Below are 23,029 nucleotides of genomic sequence, written 5' to 3'. Positions count from 1 at the left end.
CACTTCCATCCTGCTCATGAATACAAGCTTCATACTCAGAAATGGTTACTTCTGTGGAACAGCACTGAGAGCAGAACCTCCAGCTCTGAGGCTGTCCTCCACTGATTTGGTCCTCGCTGTTACTGAGGGTTCATCAGCGGGACACTACGGCAAACACGCAAGGTGAGTACTGCCAGAACTTGTGCTCTTACAAAGGAAACTTTAAGGCCAGCAGCACAAGACCAAAGTCTGGCAATTTAAACATTCAACACTTAAAACACTGTCAATGAGCACCAAAGGTTTGTTACCAATACAATTTAGAGCAAGTTTAGGATGAACTCGTGATTGTTGACAGAGGCCATTTCTGTGTTCTTCCCTAACAAACGTCAGCAACATTTCAGAGAATACCAGTCAGGGCTGGAACACAAATTTCTATTTATAAATGTTATGAAGTGGGCTTTGTTGGGATAGAGGGGCACTTCCATGGGAGGAATGGTGGGCAGATGGTTATTCAACACCATTAATGTCACCCTGCGTCAGATTCTAACATGATCTCAAGTCTAAGCCAGCAAAATCTGATCCATGAAGAAGCAGGAAGTTAATGAGGCAAGGCAAATGCCAGGCCCTTGGACAGAACCCTACATTCCTATGTGCCTGGAAAATGAGTTTTGGAAGCCCAATGTCACCATATTCCCTGTTATTTCTATGTTATTGTTACTAGCAAGGAGTGAATATAAGTAGCACTGGCCATTCTGGGCACTTGGAGACTTCCCTGGAGATCCTCCACCATCTCACAAGTTCACTTTATTTTTAACAGCAAAAGACTTATGTTCGCAATCAAGGTTAATTTAACCTTTTCCTTGAAAAAACAAAATCCTTTCTGAGCTGCATAGTATTTACCACGGCATAGACATTAATTTAGCCTTCCAGCCAGCACATAGAAAAATAGAAGAAAAAGAATTACATGTATAGATACATAGCACAGAGCCATTTCCCAAACATGCTAAGGGGAAAAAGGACTGGAAAGTTATGCCAACAGACAGAATCACCTTCGCTCTAGCACTGTTCATTCAGACATTTTAATTTTGGCAGAATTCTTCTGGGGAAAGGGACAGCAAGCCACAGCCATTACAAAGATTTATTGTTTAGTCTGTTCCTGGTATCAGCCATCAAACACTCCAATCTGGTTGATACAGAAGTCCCCTAGCCAGAAAGTTTTAAAATTTCAAATAGGAATATTATAAGAAACCAACAGAAGGCCACATCATCCAGTAACTGTAAGAAATTGGATAAAACAGCTTTTTCATTCCCCACAGTAACAATACGTTTTAAATATTCTTAGGTGCTCCTTCCTGACAAGCCAGGAGTGCCAGCATCTGAAGGAGGAAGTTCCCCAGGAGGTTGGAGGGGGGAGAAAGAGTGGTGTCAAGGAGGGGAAGGGTAGGAGTCCAGATTATCACATCAGCAGATTTTTTTAAAAGCCATCCCACCAGGCAAGATTACTTCAAGAGTTTCTATGGTACAGAACTCATGGAAGTGGACTCTTAATCAAACAGGTAATCTTTTATTGAAGAATTTACAAACACCTTAATTTGTGTTAACTAAGAGCAGGCTGAGCAGGAGAGGTGCTTGAAAGCAAAGACATACAGAGACAGCTGAGAAACAAACCAAAGTAGCATGTGATTAAGACAAAGAGAGGATGTCACTATCAGCAGGATACACTGTAGCATCCAAAAACACACTAGACATCACTACCAAACACAAGCCTGAAAACCAAGTGGCTTTTCTCAAACCAAAAGGATCTGCCAACATCGTTATTACAAAGAAAAGCCTTCTAGTTTAGTACTATCCTAGTTCTTGTCCTGAAGAGACTGCTCCCATATAGCATTCCCTCCCACTATGGGGAAAAGTGATGATGTGTGTATCTCCACACATCTTACATTCTTTTCCAACACCAAAAAGCAGAATTAGGCACAGCTTCCACAATTATATGCTGCTTTCCTTCTATTTAAAGAGAGCTTAAACAAGGGGACAAGCAGATGTATTTCAACATGAAGCCACGACCCAAACCATTGTGTGTGAACTTTCTCCTGCATTCTCCATTTCGTACAGCTCAGACTTGACTCTGCTAAACTCAACCTGACGGGAAAACCTAAGCCCTGCATATTGTGGAAAAGGACCTCCCCTATGTTATGAACAACTAACTTGGCGTGACTCACCTCTAACATTTAAGTCAGAAACAGAAAAAGTTCTTAAACTCACTAGTTCTTTACCATTTTCAGCAGCACTCAAGCTGATCAGATTCTTCTGGAAGCACTTACAGTAGTGGTTTTCTTAAAGCTAAATCTAGTAATAAATAGTGTTAATATCTTTCTATACATAGAAAGATTAGCAGAAATCACTAGAAATTAATGAGAGATCCAAAATGAAGGCACTGGGTTTGAAAAGACTGAATAAGCACCTCAGAAAACTTGCAAACAAACAAAAAAATCCAGCCAGGTATCAGACTTCAAAAGTTTAAAACCTTATCTAGAACAACATACCTGCTGAAGCTGACACTGATGTTAGCAACCACACATTAGAATTAACTGAGTAACCTTTCTGAAGGGGACTGGTTAACATATCAGTCTTTTAATCTTGCACAGGGCACCTTACGCTTGAAAAAACAGTCTACTTACTCCAAGAATACTTCCTGTACCAGACTAGAAAAAAATTAAAACAGGAAGCAATGAAAGTCATTCACATGGCATACAAGCAAGATCAAGTAATAACAATACTAAAGGCTTACAGTAAAGCAAGTATTATGAAGCAGAATGCAAGCAGCCATTAAGGACTACAGAAGCAGTAGGACTTTTACACTCATTTGCCATTACGTGGTTTCTTCCCAAGTCATTTCCCTCCACTATGGAACTCTCCACTAAAAACATTTGGAAATAAAAAAGTTGTCTGAAGCTCTATTCTGACAGAAATTATTAAAAAAAAAAAACCAAACAGTTTCTAGTTAGGAGGCAGGCCTTGCCTATCTCCATGCTGTCTCATTACTAAGAAAAATATCCCACTGCCTAAAGTTCAAGGTGTTAAAAACAATATATATATCTGCATACGTGATTTATGAACGCGCTTCCAAAGTCGATATGAAAGGAGCCCAATTTTATTTCAGAAGAAAGCTGTAAGTTCTCTTAACAGTCCTTTATACCAGCTCTAAGCATTGATGTTACTAGATACAAGAATTGAAAACATCATTTTTAGTAGAAACACGGTATATTTAGAATAAGAGAGCAATAGGCATTTTATTAGAATATTATTGATAAGCATCTTTCAGAAAAAGCCTTACTTTCTTTAAACACAGTAGCATCCAAGTGATAGCCAACTTAACAGCAAGTGACAGCTGCCCCTTGCTTGCTAGCTGTTTCAATGCATGTATGTCCTTTACGTTACTGTAAATCGAACTATGGACATTAGTAGATCATACATCACAGCCAACAGATAGAAGGAACAAACCCTCCCAAGGCCACACTAAACATCTCAGCAGCATTCGTGATATATTTATTAAAATTAAGAAGCCTGAAAAATAAAGAATATTCTCATGAAGCACAAATGTCATGCTGACAGTTTAACCAGTAAGAACATGTGCAACCATTAAATAAGCTCCGCGCAGTAGCTTAAAATAGTTTCACATGCCAGCACAAATAACAGTTTGCTAGCATAGCAAACAATAGCCAGGGCTGGCTGATTAAGTGCCATGTGTACGTCAAAAGCAAGAGTCTCTTTTCAGCTTCCCAACCTAAATGTATTTTCTGTATTTGAATCAAGCCTGTGCAAAAGTCTACAAAAAGCAGGAAAAAAAAGCCTAACTAGCTGTCTGGTATAAAATGCAGTTTGTTCCATGTGAATTCAGCACAGAACTTGCATGTTTGCTTTGTTTTGAGTCTCATTATAATTAGCAACTTTGTTCTAAAACATCAGACTACTTGGAGGACCTACAAGGGGTACTCAGTCCTTATTAGCCAAGGACAGAACTTCATTCAGGTTTCTACATGCGTTTTATGAACTCAAACCCTTACAAACAAAAATACATACCCTTTGACATACCACTTAGGCCAATTCTTTGATCTTGCTCAATGCCACAGAAACACAAACAAGCAAACAGACTTAACTAAGCAAACAGTAACACTGAAGACAGTAGGTTTTTTCTCCAACTTATGTGCATGTGGCTGACATCCTGATGACAAACTGAAATTCAGAACTGACTGATCTCCACCGGTTTAGTTTCATACATGCTCCTCCAAGGAGGAAGGGTGGGAAAGGGTGGAGGAGGGGGAGGCCCGTGCAGGAATGAGGAACAGGAAAAAGTGTAATCTCCTTCATCAGAACCAACTCCTTTGTAAGAATTACATATAAAGTTTGTATGAAGTACTGAAAAATTTTAAAAAGTCAACTTTTTCTGATGAATTCTATTAAACCTGCTAAGGCTGGACATTATCCTCCTAGCCACTGCACAGAGAGTTGTCTAAAGCTAATGGCAAGCATAATTGATATACGAAAGGCTAAACTCGTGATCTAACACTGAAGCATGATTTTTCAATGCCAAAAACACGGTATTCACAACAGGGTTTGTCTCCCCCATCCTTCTCGTCATGAAAGCGAACCGCTTGGCCACGCGTCCCCTCTCTTCGCAGAAGCGTTCTCCGAGCACTTCACCGCATCTTCAGCCACGTTCAGGGTTTTATTCTGCTGCCGCTCCCCCCACCCCAATACCGGAGGAAAACGCTTACACTCCCTGCGCGCAGGAGGAGGATACCTCCTCGCCAGCAGGGCCAGGATAAAGCCAGGGCCGCACACAGCCGCTAGGAACCGCCGAACCGCTGCCCAGGAGGCGGATTTTCAGCGCGCACCCCCCCGGCAGAGCCTCCCGGCCGCCTCCCTCAGGCAGCCCCGCGCCGGCCGCCGTCCGACGTGGCCGGGCGAGCCCGGCGCAGGAAGGGCCCGCCCCGGGAGAAGCGCCGCGCGGAGGGCTCGGCCCGTGTGACCGCCGCCCCGGGGCCGCGGCCAGGCCGAGCCGGGGCCCTGCCGGGGCGGAGGTCACCCCGCGACAGCCGGGCCGGCTCCGGCCGAGGGACCGCCCCGAAAGCCCCCGCCGCCCGCACTCACAGGATGCCGGAGCAGGAGGTGCACACGAAGCTGCCCACCGTCATGTCGGTGTAGGTGGGGCCGCGTTGGTCGCAGTCGAAGCACTTGCGGTTAGGCGGGAGGCTGCTCATCTCCCGCAGCAGCTTCAGGTGCTTCTCCTCCTGCTTCCGCTTGGCGCTCGCGGCCATGGCCCCGCCGGCGAGGGGACGGCCCGGCACGGCGCCGGGCCCCGCTCACACCCCGACGGCGGCGGCGCTCCGGGGCCCGGCCCGCGGGAGAGGAGCCCGGAGCGGGGAGGGGTGGGGGGCGGGGGAAGGAAGAGGAGGAAGGGGCGGGGAGGGCAACCGGCGCCCGCCGCCGAACCGGGGTGGGAGCGCGGCGGCCGCTCACGCCGGCTGGCGACACCCCGAGAGAAGGAGGAAGGTGGGGGAGAGAAGGAGGGGCCGGGCCGGGCCTGGCCGAGGGCAGCGGCGCGGAAGAGGCCGGCGGCGGCGCCGGGCCCGGGGCGGCTGAATGACGAGTCCAGGCGGAACCTGCGCGACACCTTTATGAGATCAGACAAGGAGATGGCGGCGACGGAGCGGCGGGGTCGAGCGTGCTCTCTGGCTGCAGCGCCCCCTGCCGGCTGGGAGGACGCGCTCCCTCCCGCCTCTGACCCCGACCCGGGGGAGGCGGCACCGCCGGCGGGGCTGCGTTACCCGGCGTGACCCATTAGGGCGTCGTGGCGGGAGAGGAGAGGGGGCAGTTCTGCGGAGAAGCTGAGTAGGAAAACCTCAATAAAACGAAGGGTTTGGCTCCGGCACTCTGCACCGCCCTCTCCCCCCTCGCCCACTCTGTGGTGAGGCGCGACCGTTATGGGGCCCCTGTCCACGTCCCTCAGTGCCACATCTCCACAGCTCTTAAACACCTGCAGGGACAGCGACCCCACCACCTCCTGGGCAGCCTGTGCCAGTGCCCCACCACTCCTTCTGAGACGACTTTTGTCCCAGCGTCCCCCCTGAGATTTTCACAAGGTTACTGTGGGAAGAACACTGTAATCTATCTCTGTCTTCTTTGTTACTGGCATCGGACATACGCTGTTTCTCCTTGCGAATTTCGCTGTCCAACTGGACACTTTTCACTTGACAGGGAAGAGACAGCGAACAGTCCCATGAGTCACATGTATCTACTGCCATTCTTGAGAAACCCTTGGCTCTGGCCTAAGCTCAGAGCTGCCACTAAACTGCAAAACTGTAATCTATAAAGATGTCTGAAGGAATGCCTTCAGTGCAAAATACCTTCAAAGAAAAAAAAACTATGGGTCTCATTTATTGTTTTGTAACTCAGTTTGCAGAAACACCTAGCAATGCTTTGCATGATTAAAATCTTGTAAGGTTTAGTGGCTCCCTGTGCTGTGTATTTATGGTCAGATCTTGGACCTCTAACATCCATATTCATTAGCATAGGCCTGTATGAGCAAGATCTGATTTGCTCTATTTTCCTCATAGTTTGAATTTTCCTAATAGTTTTGTTTGGCTGGTTGGTTGATTTGGCTTGGTTGACTGTGTTTTAGTTTAAAGAAAAAATCCAGGACTAGTGTTCAGTATCAGTAATTTGGCATTCCTCTGATTTCTCTGGAATTGCTTGTTTACGTGAGCTGACCAGCCAGTTCTAAGCTCTTACATCCAGGGTGTAATGCACTGATCTGAAATATTTCTAATGTGGATGGCAGGAGCCTCTCTTAGTGAAAAATAAACATAACTAAATCACTAAATAGGCACAAGTGCATAAATGGCATTCTTAAAAGTAAATACGGAATATATACAGTCTTGCGAGGACCAAATTCTCACTTGTCTAATTTCTAACCTCATTCTTAAATGCTGATATTCTTGTTATTCAAAAGTTTTTGTTTTGTTGCCTCCTTTGAAACATGCTTTGAAACACTGGAGATTTTTTTCAGTGGCCTCAATGACCTAAAGCAAATGACCTAAATTCAGAAGAAAAAAAAAGTTTAAAGGTTAGAAATAAAGGTCTTTTTCTTGGAAAATACTTTGGAGAGAGAACAGTGATTGGCTAAAAGGTCTACGGTAGCAGAGAGTTGCTGCATACAAGTTCAGTTTCATTTCAATTAGAGTCAAAAGTGCTTTGTAACTGAAGTGAAAATGTCCAGCTTTGCTTGTGTATGTCATGAAAATCACACAGGAACAGTTGATAATAAAAATTATGCCATCGTCACTGAAGTTTTTGTTTTCATTGACGTGTAGAACTGAACTCACAGGAAAAATCCTAGTACTGTTATAGCAGTCACAAAGTTTAAGAGGACTCTTATGAATTTCATATTACACTACAGCAAGCTCTAATCTGTTTCATGAAGAAACTGTTAAGACATTATTTGTGGCCAGCACCAAGATGGGATTATGTTAGTAGCTAAATGACATTTTAATCATTAAGTTTCATCAGAAATCACTTTTTTAAAAATATTGAGCCTCTCTATTTTATGTCTTATGAAGCCAGTTCAGACCAGGAAACTAGCTACATCAACTTTCCACCTGCTCCATCCCCCTAGAAGCAATAAGTAACTTGTGCTTTTCTTCCTTTTCTATGTTTGACTGGTCACAGCTACGGTTACTTTCCTCAAAGCAGATGGATCGTATTTTTTCTCTGAATTACTAAGAGCAGAAATAATACACACAAATAAAAAAAAAATCTACTGTCCAACTTTACTATTTGACTTTCTACTACCTGATATATTTTCCTGTTTCTTAACCCTGGGACTTTAATTTCGTTTCCTAATTCTCTGTCCAAATATGTTCTTCTTTCTCTCCTCCTAATGACAGTACTTATGCTTTTGTGGTTGGAAATATACTGGTCAGCTGTTTTCTGAAAGTGCTTAATCCCTGCTGCACCTGCTGCAGCATTCTGCATTAACATTAATTTATTAACAAAAGGTGAAATAATGGTTTCTTATACTTGATCCATTTCTGTTTATATTTAAAAACAAAAACAAAGAAACAGCACCCGAACTTAAAAGTCAGTCCAGCAAATTCTGAAAGATATGGCTTCAGTAATCCCTTAAATATGGGCTAATACGGTATAAATTATAATTTATGAGTGTGTAATCTAGGGCATTTATTGTCAGGACCAAAAGAAACAAGTGTCTAAGTATGTACATCTGGGAGATGAATAAGACATCCTGTTTGTCACTAGGATTGAGGTCAATAATATCCATTTTAAAGCAATTAACCCAGCAGGCTAAGTGATGTGGAAATTATCATGCTGAAAGACTAATGGGCTATTAAATCCATCTTGCTTCACTACTGATGGGCATACAAAATTAATCCTGGGATTAGGTATATTGCATCCGTGGTAAACTGCCACTGAAAGATTTGTATATGAAGAGTTTTCTGAAAAATGCTAAGAAAGAACACGGCAAGTTTATCTGACAGGAATGTTCTCTGCCATGCTCTGTTAAAATTCAGTTAACTGAGCATAAGTTAGTGTGTCTGTGGATGGTTTTATTTAAGCAGCATCTTTTTGTTAACAAGTAGATACATTTTAGTAAAAGATCAAAACAAAAGTCACCGTAACATTCAGACAAATCACTATTGATTGTTCACAGTAACTTAAATCAAGAAAAGTTACCTGTGGGAAATGGTCAAACAAATATGATTGAATTACGTAATTGTGTTTATTTGAAATGCCATTTCCCTTGAACATTTGCCATCCTCTGCTATGACACTAACATAGTAGGAAAGATAAAAGATTGATAGCCTTGCAGTTATTTACACATAACAGCTGTTCATGGGAAACAGGCCTTACAATAAAGAGAAAGGCTCAGCCACAACAGGTTAGTTGCTTTTTGTAAGGCACATCAATAGTCTTTGATTTTTTGGAGTGTCCTGTTCTGCTAGTGTGACATACACCTAAATCCTTTAGAGTAACACTGGCTGGGGAGTAATTCTTAGGCACCACAGGAATGGAGGTTTGAGATTCAAAGCAGATGTGCTGGCTCTCAGGATGACATAGAGGATTTTGAAGGCATGGGGCAAGAGGCAAAAAACAAGAGCTAGCAGAAAAGTGGGAAGTAAAAAGATTAAAAAAATATGTATGATCAAAAAGCAATTATTCTTAAATCTATTCCCTCCCTAGTTTATTGCTTCATGCATTAATGTCTTTATTAACCAAAAAACTTTTACAGTGTCCAAGTGAGACAGATCAAAGCTGTGTATGCTCAGGCATCAGGATTTAATTGCAAGACACATACTCTTCTAGCTGTAAAGTAAACTAAATTTTTTCTCCTAATCTGAACAAACCCGATGAATTTGAAGAAGAGGACTGTAAAAACATTTCATTTATCTCATAAAAGTGCTTTCCTTATGCTTTTTTAATCCTCTACTTTTGTTTTGTTTTGTTTTGTTTTACATAAAGCCACAAAAATTGTATATCCATCAATAGGGTAAAAAAAAAAAATGTTCTGTTAGTAATTTTAGCTGTCTGGATGTTTGTTCAGAAGAATTAGTAGCTTTTGTTTTATTTAAAATTTGTTAACAGTGGTTAATTGAACACTGGGCTCTCCTGAGTGGACCGCACTTCCTAGGAGACCTTTTGAATTTGCCTTAAGATATAAGGGTTCCTTCAGTGAAAAACAAATAGTATTTTTTCAGTGGGAGATTTTTGAGTACAGGATTGTCCCACTTCATGGTGCAATCCAGTCTAGTTCAGCAGGAGGCTTTCAAATCCGAGGCCATTTCAGCAAACTGATCCATTCCAAAGTTCAAGGAATTTTTCATTTTTTTCATTTTAGTGAAATATATTAATAGCTGAGGAGGCCTGATTCTCTTTATGCTTTTCTAGCTTGGTCAGTGATGTTGAAAGGTTATCAATATTTCAACCTTGCCCCTTTATTTGACACAGTTCTTAAATTTCCGTCATGCCTTAAGTGTACAAGATCATATTCCAGTTCGTAATCACAGACTAGGCAATGGAAAGAACATGCCTATATACAGTTGCAGCGAAGGCAAATCATCTGTCATAGGAATGTCTTGTACATGAGGTGACTGTAATTCGTTTTTAAGCTCATCGTTATAGTCAATTTTTCTTATTTTTAGAGTGTAGTCAATGCTCTTATTACTGATTTTGATTCGGTTTATTTTTATTTTTCATTATTCTGTAAGTTCCTGTAGTTGAGTGACACTTGATAAACTGCACCATAGGTACAGTTGAAAACCACTTGTGTCACGTGGCCTTTCAGAGGAACATCCCAGAGGAGAGGTAGGGCCCTTTAAATTGAAAGAGAATTATATTCACATGTGATCCTGTGAACAATAGAAAAGTAACGGTAAGCCATATCGTATCCACTTACTGGACTGCCCATGGGAACACATGCAATATGCAAGGCAGCCTAAAGCCTCTTGGTAGGAAAAGAGATTGTGGAAGTGATATCTATAAAGCTGGAAGGAAGCAAATGAGTGAACTGGGAGAGAAAGAGCTGAAAAATGCCTTGGAGATAGAATGACAGTTTAACTCTTGGTTCTAAATTAGAGGGGAAAGAGATATGTTTAGGTTCTGTCTAAACCAACAATTTCTTTATTATTCAGCTATCTGAACTAGTAAGCCAGGAAATGCTCTCCCAGCTCTCTGAACAGCAAGAACTTAATTATCACATTAATCTTTATATGACATAACTTATTTCTTGAGCTATGAATGGGGTTTGTATTTAAAGCCCAGTGTATTTTCAAGTTCTATTCTCCAGTACCTTTTCCACTTGACGATGAGCATTTCCTGCCTGTTTTTGGCAAAACCCCTATGGGAGTGAAGAGAAGCCTTTGCTCCTTTCCACTAATTAATCTAAATTATTGATTAGTCAGTCTAATTTGTGGAAACGACTATCGGTTAGTGCTGTCTTGTTTGTTTTAATTTTGTATTTTGTATTTATTTATATTTTTACCAAATCTAAGTTAGTACCTCAGATTTGGTAAAAAGAATTGGAGGTAGTTTGACAAACATCTTCACTGAGAGACAAGCAAAGTTAGAAGAGAGAGAAGTAATATTTTCAACCAGTTTTCTCTCACTTGCATATACTTTACCGAATTCCTGTATTCTGCTGCAGACTTTCCTAGAATTTTAATTCTTTCAAAAAACATCAATTGAACACTAATTTGTAGAATAGATTTTACTTTTGTGAGTAGACCTCCTTTGGTGCTGAAGCAGTGTGTACAACTGGGATCTACATGCAGAAAACAGGGCCAATATTTGATAACTCTCCAGGACTTGTATTACCGTAGAACTGTAGGCCTGTGGTGTCACAAGAAAGACTGAATTAACTGAAATATATAAAGGAAGTCAAAAAGGTCAAAAATGAAGGAAAAAGTGAGATGAGTCTAAAATGCCAACACAAGACACAAAATACCTACTATGCGTTCTCATTGTCATGACACTAGTAAAGACGTGACTCCAGTGCAGCAGTGTGTTGTTGCCTGATGAACAAGGCATCTTGTACACTGCAGTGAAGCAATCAACGTAAATAATCAAAAGACTAAAAGTCACATAAGCGTCCATTTGGCATTGAAGTAAGCAAAGAATAATAATATCTCAGTGTAAAGTAATGATGATGGACTTGAAACAGGGAAATTTGGGAAATGGAGCTTTCAGATGTCAGACATTCAAATAGATACCAAAAGAAAATAAGCCACATAACACGAACATGGGAAATTTCAGTTAATTGGTCACCTAGCTTATGAAAAAACCTTTAGAAGCGGACTGATAAAAGGAAACCCGATGCTTCAAATTTAGTGTAATGCTTTTCATTACTGTAGTTATTAAAACTGAGATACTATCAAGATTTTTTTCCACAAATCCCTGAGAATTCATCATGTCCAAACTGCAGCTCTATAATTCAAGGAGGACAAGCAAAAAGGACTTTGCAACTGTCAGCATTAACAAGTTAGAAGTACACTAACAAGATGCACAGCAAATAGAAACCCCCTGGAGAATGTAGTAAAGGTTAATGCAGTTGGAGTGAATAGATACAGATAATCCTTGGTAGCTGCAAACATCCTCTTAAGGGAGGTTTTTTTGCAGTAGAGACCTAATCTCAACCCATACATGGGAGCAATACTGCTAAGATGAATGATATTTTAGCAGATTCTTTGCTATTTAGTTTCAAAGTAAAAGGGCAAACCCTCAAATTGCTGTTTAGAATGATTGATTTAACATGAAAAGTAAATCCCCTGACATTTGGGCCTCTTGTACATTCTGCTGTACAGCACAAAAGCACCTTCAGTTCCTCTCCTTGAACTGACTCTTTTCAATAATGCAAGTCATTGCTGGAGATGCAAGCAGCTTTAATAACATTTATTTCAAGAATATATTCTCCAGTTGAGTGGCAATGACTGGCATGTCTCTTTGAAACAACGTATGCAAATTTCAATTGAGAAAGCAGATTTTGAAGGTATTTGCCAATTAGAAAAACTTTTTTAACCAGAAGGAAAAAGAAAAATGCTCATCAGCACGTGGCTTAAATGACTTGTCATGAAAAGGAGGCTTTCTTCATGGCATAACATAAATGATATAAAATGTAATGCTTATCTGCTTAAATAAGTTAGTAATTTTTTAAAAAAGCGTAACAGTCTATGTAATGTGTTTTGGGAACTGGAAAAGAGCAAGTGTTGAGAACAAAACCTTGCTTTGGTCTGGTTTTTTGGTTTGTGGACAAGGTATTTAATGGAAGAGAGTGAACAAACACTCTGAAACAGCGACAGCGACTGAAAATTTTGGGATAACGTCCATTCTGAGCCAAACCCTAGGTTACTGACACAGAAATTTGAGAAATGCAGCAAATAAGATATTTTTAGACAAAAGAAAGAAACTAAACAAGCTTCCCCATGGTACTATGGATGAAGAAAACAAGCAGAAAAAAGGAACCTGGCTGTTAATAAATCCTCACAAATATGGAAACAAAAGTGTTTCGGAAGCTATTGGCCAGTATAGTAGTTCTTACAGCTTATGACTTTTAATCAAGTCTCTTGTAATTGTTAGGAGTTCTGACACTGTTAGTATGATTCCCCAGAGCTCCCTAAGTTTACACTAACATTCCTGAGCTACCAAGATCCAGCTCATGAATATACAAGTTTCCTTTTGTCCTCAGACCTCTATGCATAAAGTTGCTTCAGACCTTTGTACTTTCCTACTTGAGGGCCAGCTTTCCAATTTTTCATATTCAGTGTATTCTTGACCAGTTTACCACACTGCTCTGATGCCACAAGCACCTTACAGCTTGCATTTTCCCACCCTACATGTATGTGTGTGCAGGCAGATAATGGCATCGCTGCAACGAGCACAGATGCAGGCAGAAGATAGAGAGGGTGTGCGCAGCAGCAGGGCCAGTGAGCCCCGCAGCGAGCCCTGCCTGCAGTGCCCAGCCCACTGCTTGCTCATTCAGTTACCATTAAAAGTAAAAATAAAATAATTAAAAATTAAATAGGAAATGTCCAACCAACCAAACAAGCAAGCAAGGATACAAAAACAAACAAACAAACAAAACCCTTACATCAAAAAGATTTAAGTTAAGCAATGATTAACAGAGAATGGTTCCTTGGTAATTATTGAAAAGTTTCAGTTTTTACAGCAGAAAAAAATCAATATGAACTGACCTAGTCATTTGTCAGGGTAAAGTCTTGTTTTACGCACCTAGCCTTTCCTCACCGATTGCTGTCCAAACCCACCTGCCAAAGGGTTTAGTTCCATTTCATCCTCATTATAAGCCAGTTGATGAACCTTCAAATCTCCGTCCACAACCTCAGCTTTGCTCCAGAGCACTGAGTACTTTCTGCCTTTGTAGAGAGCGTGGACATGCCTGCCTGATCAAAAACATGCTGCAATAACATCTCGTGGTATTTGGAGTTGGAATGAAATATTTAACAAATATTTCCATTGCAAAGGAAACATAAAAGCAAAACTGTACTCTGATATGATAAATGGAAAATTATACTTAAATCACTCAAATCTAAAGCCATTAGCCCCCTAGTGATGAAAGGATGATCACATTATTCAAGTGGTTGTACTGAGCTCATTGTCACAGTTGTTACTTGATGCAGGAGGTCTGTGTAATGGAATAAGCAACCTTCAGATGCACAGTTTTACATTAGACAACAATTTCATTTCCGATGGGACTCAAAAGTCATTTTGTAAACACATTCACAGTTCCTATTACTGACATTTAAGAGTATAATTATCGTTAGAATAATTATCAACTAGAATTAAAATTCTCATTTTCTCTAGCCATTTCCTCAAATGTTCTCTGACGCTGGAGTTATTTCTACAAAATTATTTCGTTACTGTATAATCCTAAACATTGATATTTTTTCCCAATAACTTCGAGGATGAAGCTGTACCTCCCAGTTCTTCCTTTTAAAATTATCACTGAAATAACTTAATTTCTTTCTTGGATCAAACCGGAACTTTTAGACAAATTACCGCCCTCTGGTGGTGGGCATGCTTTCCCCAGTCACTTTTGCTGCTGTTACTCACTAATTCTGCGACACTTCTTCAGTTTCATGAGCATTCTTAATTGCGTAGCACTGCCTCCATGGAGGAGGCAGTCCATAGGAGCAGCCTGCAGAATTACACCTTTGAGTTCTAAATCTGTTTTTTCCCCCCACTGTAGGTTTAGTTCTAATGAAGGACAGTGATTCTCCACCATTGTGCTTCCTTCAGCCCTAAAGAACATGTAATGATTTTCATGTAGCTAGACTTAATTATTTGTTTGATCAGGCAGTGTCCCCTGCTTTACTTCATAATCACAAATTTGGGTATGTCCCCACAAAACTGTCATCTCAGCATGATGGTATAGCTTAATTGATACTATGTAAACTGTAGCATCATTCTCTGAAAGTGGGCAAGTAAGAGAGAGCAGAATGTTTTTAGAACTGCCGAAAGTTTCTCTTTACAGAAAGAGATGGATATGATTAATTTTGATTGCCTGTATCAAGTCCGAGAACAAGCGAGCTCACGTGGCAATGAACATCTGCAGAGGAAAGGCTCCATTTCAGAACAGTCAGGTTCCGTAGTTGTTTCCAGAGGAAACAGTGGGAGCAAAAGGCTAAACTACTTTCAGTCTGGAGCACCATCTGCTTAAAGAAAGGATCATTAACCTTAGCTATGATGGCGATGGATTGTTCTTGATGACCCAAGTGGTGCCTCACAGTCCTACCATACCTGCACAGTTCAGATATCGTACCTGAACATGAAAATATTAGTTCAGTGATATATATATATATATATCACTGTCAAAAGTGTAACTGCCATAGTAGACTGGTAGAAACATTACAGTTCTTATACTGAAGTAGAAAGAGATTATAATGTTTTACTTTGGCCCAAGAGCACCCCTAGTTTTTATGTGCACTACGCTGAGCTGCGCTGCTGCCTCCCCACGATTTAAGGAGCACCGACCGCCCTCAGTGCTCTGACTCTGTCACACAGGTTAGCTGGGTTTCCAGTCTGCACCTGTCCACCACAGCAGCTGGCTACTGACTGACCAACTGGCAATCATTTCATTTTCCTAACTTATCAACAAATTCTGAGGCAATCTGAAATGGCAAACACACTGAACTGGTGCCATTAGATCAGTGGAATCATTTTGAAAAGATAAAAAACCACGTGTCCTTGGATGCTTGTTTCTCTACAATAAAGGCATCTTTTAATGTTAAACTTCAAAGCCAAGTGTACTTTAGACGAGCAACCAAATAGTTCTGAGCCCATTTAAAGTTTACCACAACACTTATTAAAGTTAAGGACGGGAAAAAGTAGGGCTTCTCTAACATTTCTGCACCGCATCATCCTCCCAAAGAAGAATGAGAACGCATCTTTTGATGTTTTGATTTCTTTATGGCTTTTTATAGCACCAGAATGCCAGAGCAGCTTATCTGAATGTGTGATATATTATAAGAAGTAAAAGAGCTTGGTATTATTAACTTTTCAGTGACAATTTCAAATCCCAAATTAACAGGGAGATGCCTGTAAAATGATTGTGTTTTAATGTCCTGCCTTTAAGTTACAGCAACAATTAAAATAGAAGCAATTATTTCTGGACTTATTTATTTCCAGAAAATTATAGGAAAACACTAGGTAATTGCAACCAGAGGAGGCTGCAGCCGAAAGCAAGGAGATACACGGAGTGTTCAGTTACATTACTGAACAGCTTGGAACAGCAGCACAAACACATACTGGGAACAGAAGCAATGAAAGCGCACAAAGGTGCCCTAAGACTTTTTCTCCTCTTTTCTAAGCTGGTACCAATACAGTAAGACTTCTCTTAACTTTCTTAAAAGAAAGGCAATTTTAAAACACATTCCACAGAAAGACAGAGGATCTAGGAGATGGAATCATAGAACCACCAAGGTTGGAAAAGACCTCTAAGATCATCCAGTCCAACTGTCCACCTATCACCAATATTTCCCACCAAACCATGTCTCTCAGTACAACATCAAAACATTTCTTGAACACCTCCAGGGACAAGAGGAGAGAAGTAGACTAATCATAAGATTATTTACACATTATTTAATATTTGGGGTAAAACTAAGTCTAGATCAAATTCATAGTAAAACTGAAAATGCCCTTAGTGGATTAATGAATATATATATATATATTTTTGTTAAGTCTACTTGCATCTGCCTAAGCATATTTGCATGCTTATGCTCACTACTGCAAAGATCAAGAGGGAAATTAAAGAAAATGGAAAAAGTAAGGGGTTAGCAGATAGAACTGTATTTTTGTCAGGATGTAGTTGTTAGTACACATACAGCTATTTTAAATTAGCACAGAATGACTTTTGTGTTCTGGTTTACTTTCAGCTAACAGTTATGGTTATGAGATATTGTTTGGACAAGTTAAAGGGATGATAAATGCAATTACACTAACAAATATCTGCATCAGATAAAATGTAGCACACAGAAAGACATAATGGAGGTTGGCTGACATTTGAGATCATGTCAGTCTATTAGAAAATTCCATAAATGCCAGAGAACATACCCTTTTCCACTGCTGTCGGTTTATGAATATAATCCTAACAACTATCTATAAAATGAGTTGTTCAGTGGGTTGCAAGAATGAACTGATTCTTTTTCATCAGTCAGTTTCTGATGTGCTGCTTGATATACTGCCTTCTCCGAGGGAGGAACGATCACTGGGACATGTAAATGCACTTGTACTCAACACCCGGGGCAGAACCAGTGCAAGCAGCTTACACAGTACTTTGCAGTCCACTCAACTACCAGGGAATTCCACGAACAAAGTTTGTAGCAGAAGAAAAGCTGCAGTTTTCCCTGCTTATTTTTGAAGATACGTAATTCTGTAAATCTAACCAATCATTTAACATCACTGAGATAGCGATACATACTTAGGTGCCAGAAAGTAAAGCAAAATTTTCTGACCATGAGAATCTTGAAAATAGGGCACCTTTTCCTACAAAACTCCATACTTTCCACTCACACTTCTACAAAAAACAAACCTTTCTTTCCATGTCCCCAAAGCGTCTTTCCCTTTGAGCTCAGAACATTCCATACATACACTACACAATGCATTGATTTCTCTTACATTAAGCAGTTTCTGTCCAGCATACTAACCAGTAATCCAGTTTTCCTAGGATTTATTCTCATATTCCAAACTGTGAAACCACAGTAAGCAGATCTTAAATTTTCTTTTAAGGTGAACTGCCAACATATTGCCTTTTTTTTCCTCTCCCTTAAAATACAGGTACTTCAAATAGTAGATAGATCTAACTTTGAATGTACAATAAATAAATAAATAAATATCACAATTGTCCTTTTAAAATAGGTAAAGGTAAGAGAAATACCTAATCTGAAAACTAAAAATAGCAGAAGTTATTTCAGATTCAGCTATTATTCCCCTGAAATATAGTGACCTTATTGGCTATGCTTATGTAAGTTACAGTAGATTACCTAGATGGAATTTCTAACTTAACACAAGCAATTTTATGCATATTTTATGTTAGATGGATCTTCCTGCTCTCCTTTTATATTCTAGCTTTCACCCATTTAGTTTACCATGCCAGAATCCAGCCAAAAAGTTTTGTTGCTGTCTAGCCACAGAAGTGTTTTTTATACACTTAAGAAGTATGTCATAACAAATAATGGAGACACACATGAATGGCAATCAGTTGGGTGTCTTTAGTTTTTTTGTTTTTTTGTTTTGTTTTGTTTTTGTTTTTTTGTTTTTTTTCTCTTGAATGTAGTTATTAATCTGTTTCAGTCAAGTAGAACAGAGCCAGATCTCATTCTCACTCCCAGGGCAGCAGGAAATACACCACCTGCACTGCACCAGACCTGCTCTACAGACGCAGCCTCAGGCTGGGCCCATTCACTTTGAGGCATCCTTCACATAAACGCAAAATAAAACCAGTGCTTACAATGGGATAAGGTAGAAACACTTCTTCCTTTAACCACTGTCCTGCATTCAGCATCTTCCCTTTCTCCTTTGTGGGCTCAGTCCCAATTTGCAATATAATCTCACTGAAGTTTAAAGGAAACAATCCCAAGACACACGAGGATCATGTGTCTCCCTGTGTGTCATCCTCTGATACACATACGGAGTTCCTACTTAACAGGAACATTATGGAGGTACCTAACTGTAACTCAAGTAATTGAAAGCCGTTCAGACAGCTACAGAGGGTGCAAACAAAACACACACACATTTCATTGAATCCAATACCTCAGGCACACGACCACATAGGATAAATGTCTGAAAGAGTGGAGAAAAATGAAGTTCTTGCAGCAAAACGGAAAAATAGATCAACCAGTAGTGTTCTCATTTCTTTCAGCACAAGCCCTCATAATCCTTATTTTCCTTTCTACAGATTTTAAAATGAAAAATGCTGCCTTCCGGAGAGTATTCCAACTATAGAAACCAACATGTACAGCAAAAAAAAAAAAAAAAGTTGCATCCAAGCAGTAAGATCTCATAAGTGCTGTTTACTTTCTTCTTAAATGGGATCACCACCATTGTCATATGGTCAATATGACATTGACATCACATTCTACATTTTCACCAGGTCAAGGACAAATGGATCCAGTTGCAACTCACAGGCCAATGCTGCATAATAAATTCTACTCATCTTATTAACAATACCCTCAAAACCAGCCCCAAGGAGGCATTCAAGAAGCCTTTTTCTATAGATTTTGTCACACGCTATTAAAAACCATTAAGAACCACCTCCTGTCATTTACGGAATAACTTCTCAGCCAAAATACATAAATTCAGGAAAAAAAAAGAACTTCCATTGTTTAGGAAAATGCCCGAACATTAAACATTATACAAAAGAAAGACTTCATTTATTTTATAACCGTGTTTAATTTGAAAATTCCAAGAACTTAAGATCAGAAAATCAAATGGAACTTTGCTCTCCTAAAGGCGTCTATATTCAGCATGGAAGACACTCATTCTTAAGAGAAACCAGAAATAGCTTTTATTATCTAGTTGCTGCTGATAGCCTTTTCAGCTGTCCATCCTTCTCTGGGTTTCGAGTAATCCCACGGTCTCCTGTTCTCAGTATACCCATACAGCTTCCGCAGCGCCACGCGGGCAGCTTCTTCCTCCGCAGCAAGTAGCGTTTCTCCAGGCCCTTCCGCTATTATCTTCTTATCACTGGGAAAAAAACAAGCAAAACATTTTCATCAGAATCCTGAGTGCTACTGTACATCAGGGATCAGAGCTGCTAAATGTGTTCTCCCCCACGCTGTGAATACTGCAGGTAATTTCTATACACATACACCAGTGCACACATTTCTGCTGTTTTTTCCTGCAAAGATGAGCTACTGGATTTTCAGCAATGGAAATTCAAATCAGAAAGACATCCTCTTCCTGAAGGAACACTACCCTGTTCATTGAGACTCCTAACACATCACTAATTGTCTACAGTGTTCAGTTTCTGTTAGCTCTGTTAAAAAAATATAAACCCTTCACTTTGGTCAGCTTAACCAATCTTTTCTTTTCCCCTGGTAAGAAAGCATTTTAAAAATTCCTTAAAAGGAATTCAGAGAGAGAAGTTCTCCACATGATGAATTATCTATTCAGCTCTCTTGAATCAACAGATACGGACACTGAATAGGAGCAGTTCACAGAGGGACACCAGAGATTCCAGAAAGAAAAACTCTGAAGTTCTTTTTTTTAATGTCAGATAATATATCTTAAAAAACACACACAAAACACAGCGTGGTAATTCAGAACAAGTTCAGGCAATCTTCTCTTGTGTTCAGCTGTAGCTCATGGAGCAAAGTGTGGAACAACACGGGCTAGGCAGAAGGTCCTGCCCTGCTCCAGAGGAGTGCTGTTACCACAGGGCACAGGACCCGGACAGGCACCGACCATATATGAGACGCAAACGTGCCGGGGACAAGCAGCACCTCCTACATCCTGTCTGGACTCAGAGACATTCCTCTTGCTTGGTTTCTAAAGCCAGTGATTTGCCCTCTAACTAAAAAGCTCTAGAAAACAAATTAGTGCCTTTCCAGCTCACCTCCCTTGATGTCTCCTTACTGTTCTCCAAGCCCTGCATACAGCTGTGGTCCTTCCAAAGCTCATCAGTTCTGTGATTGGCAAAGTCCCTGAGCCACAGCAACCAAAACACCCTGGCTGTGGTGTGTGTTTCATTTAGCCTTCAAAGCTCTTTAGTACAAGGCTGTCTTTGTGCTCTGTCACTGACAATGCTTAAACGTTTGATTTTACACGGAAGTCACTGCATGGTTTCTTTTATGTAATAACTTGACCAAAGAGCACAAGTGAAGAAGGGAAAGGACCATCTTCTTGCCTCCCATCTCCCCAAACTTAAATCCATTTAAATTAATACCATACTAACCAGTACAGCCCAACAAAGTACAGTGGCAGAACCGTGTTGACTCCCAGCTGCCTGGTAATTCTTGGTTCTGGAGCAGAGATATTTCTCTTGGCCAACTCTTCTACCAGTAAGCCCATAGGATTGACAACTTCCCAGATCTCAAACAGGTCTTTTCCAATCAGCTGGGGAATTAAAAAATCCTAAACAGAAAATATTTAGAAGTTAAAATCAATGGGAAGGGGATCAGCAGCTCTGGCTCCTCGTGTCTATGAATAAAAATACAATATGACGAGGCATTACTGCACTTGACAGCAGATATCTGGAACAAATGACCAAACCGCCTCCGCACTACGGCACAGCTAAGCAGGACCAAGATGTGTTGCTGAGCTCTGCTGGCTGAGCTGCTCATGCATGCATCAAGCCAGCCTGCTCCCACCTGAAGGAGCAGCACCCGCCTGAGGGGTTCACAGTGCTGCTGGGCAGCTCCGAGCGCGAGGCGAGCACCTCAGTGCTGCTTGTAGGGAAACCCGAGCAGCGGGCTGCACACCTGCAGGGTCCTGCCAGAAGCTGAAGGTAACACGCAGTCCCACGCAATTCACACCTGTTCTGACCACTGTCTTGTCTGTTAACTGCTGCTTGCACTTACACAGATCCCTGCCTTGTATCAGAAATGAGATTTTAGCAAATACTTCTCCACTGCAATGCTAGAAATAAGTGAAAAGGGCAAGGGAAAGGACAGCAGCTGCCCACACTACTTTGTTACACTGCAGTTTAATTGAACGCTCCTGTAGAAAAGATCGTTGGGTCTTTGCACTCCTGAGTGCAGAACCTATGACCTCAGCACATTTTAGATAAAATTAAAACCAAAACACGGAATTTTTAAAATTGAAGGTATACATGACACGAAATAATTTCACTGTTTGACAGTTAGCATTAAGGTGTGGAGGGTAACACTGTTCCCTAATGAGCAACAGCAAAAAAGGTGTCACTGCTACAGAAGCGTGTGGCTTTATGTATCGGAGCGCCCTGAGCCTTTCCTTTTTGGGGAAAGAACCAAACAATCTCTCCGCATCTCTGGTCACTAAGGTACAGAACACTACATACTTTTTGTCTTTCTTCCTGTAACTTCGCAGCCCCCCTCGACATTATTAGTTATTGCTATCGGCGCAAAAGAATACCACAAAGGCCGGCGCACCCTGACGAAGAGCCCGGCTCTCTCAGGCCCGCTGCTGCCCAGCAGCGCTCCCACCACCGCGAAGAACGTGGCGTGCAGCACGGCCGGCGGCGCGGGGAAGTGCGCGCAGAGCGCCAGGTCGGGCAGCGCCAGGTTCTGCGCCACGTGGGACACGAGCTCCCGCCCGGTCAGGAACGCAACGAGCGCCGCCACCGCCGGGGCGGGCAGGCGGGGGTAGGCGGCCTCGAAGCTCCGCGTCAGGTAGGAACGCGAAAACGACATCCCTCGGGCAGAAAGCTCGGCGTTGTCTCGGAGGTTGAGGGCGACGGCGTCTTTGTCTACGCCGAGGTCCCGGCGCTTCGCCTCCTCGCTTTTAATGTAACAGGAATTCACGAAGGCGGTTTTGAGGAGATCTAACGAGAAGTTTTCCCGCAGGCGGTGGCCGAACGCCTGGATCTCCGCGTGGTAATCCCAGCCGGGCTGCTCGGAGCTGCGGGCGCGGAGAGAAACGGGGTTAGAACGAGGCGTCTCCCGCACCGCCAGCGTCCCCCGCCCGCCGCCCGCTCTCACCGCCGCCGCGGGGCCGCCTGCAACCGCTGCTGCTCCAGGTAGGCGCGCAGCCACCGCTTCTTCTCGCGGCGCGGCGCGGAGCCCGGCCCCACGCGCCCCGTCCCGGCCGCGGCCAGCAGCCGCCGCGAGGCCCGCATCAGCAGCAGCCCGGCGGCCATCGCGGCCGTGGCGGCGGAGGAAGGTCCGTGCGCTTACGCGTCCCCCGGGCAACGCGGCCCGGGCGGAAACGCTCCGGGTCTGGGCAGCGCGGCGCGCACCGGAAGCGCGCCCAGGAACGGCTCCGCCCGCCCGCGGTAGGGAACGCAGCGACGGCGTCGTGAGCGGAGCGCGCCGGGCCTCCCCGTTTATAA

The 23,029-nt window shown here is 42.0% G+C and overlaps 2 protein-coding genes across 5 annotated transcripts in view; both read right to left on the bottom strand.

Moving 5' to 3' along the window:
- AGFG1 (ArfGAP with FG repeats 1) overlaps positions 1 to 6,430 on the bottom strand; it is a 37,920-nt gene extending 31,490 nt beyond the window's left edge. Inside the window, exon 1 of one of the 4 annotated variants that reach the window (XM_021393368.1) lies at positions 5,131 to 6,430. In XM_021393368.1, the coding sequence (XP_021249043.1) occupies positions 5,131 to 5,297 (167 nt within the window). In that variant the 5' untranslated portion in view covers positions 5,298 to 6,430. The remainder of the gene's footprint in view (positions 1 to 5,130) is intronic. The other 3 variants (XM_021393367.1, XM_021393370.1, XM_021393369.1) reach the window with 3 other exon arrangements.
- Positions 19,415 to 22,862, bottom strand: MRPL44 (mitochondrial ribosomal protein L44). Its single transcript, XM_021394551.1, has 4 exons — positions 22,680 to 22,862; positions 22,131 to 22,599; positions 20,957 to 21,135; positions 19,415 to 19,746 (listed from the first exon to the last, which is right to left on the bottom strand). Exons 1-4 carry the CDS (start codon positions 22,835 to 22,837, stop codon positions 19,575 to 19,577), a joined length of 978 nt encoding a protein of 325 aa, XP_021250226.1. The 5' UTR covers positions 22,838 to 22,862; the 3' UTR covers positions 19,415 to 19,574.

Source organism: Numida meleagris, chromosome 4, assembly GCF_002078875.1.
Source record: "Numida meleagris isolate 19003 breed g44 Domestic line chromosome 4, NumMel1.0, whole genome shotgun sequence".
Taxonomy (NCBI): Eukaryota; Metazoa; Chordata; class Aves; order Galliformes; family Numididae; genus Numida; species Numida meleagris.
Note: the sequence above shows the minus strand (reverse complement) of the source record. Positions and strands in the feature narration are given on the sequence as shown.

Excerpts from the sequence above, each read along its gene's own strand:
- MRPL44 (XM_021394551.1), bottom strand. The coding sequence starts at position 22,837 with ATGGCCGCCGGGCTGCTGCTGATGCGGGCCTCGCGGCGGCTGCTGGCC. Across the intron at positions 21,136-22,130 it reads GAGCCGGGCTCTTCGTCAGG|GATTTTTTAATTCCCCAGCT; the intron begins GTGCGCCGGCCT and ends TTTTCTGTTTAG. Across the intron at positions 19,747-20,956 it reads TACTTTGTTGGGCTGTACTG|TGATAAGAAGATAATAGCGG; the intron begins GTTAGTATGGTA and ends TTTTTTTCCCAG.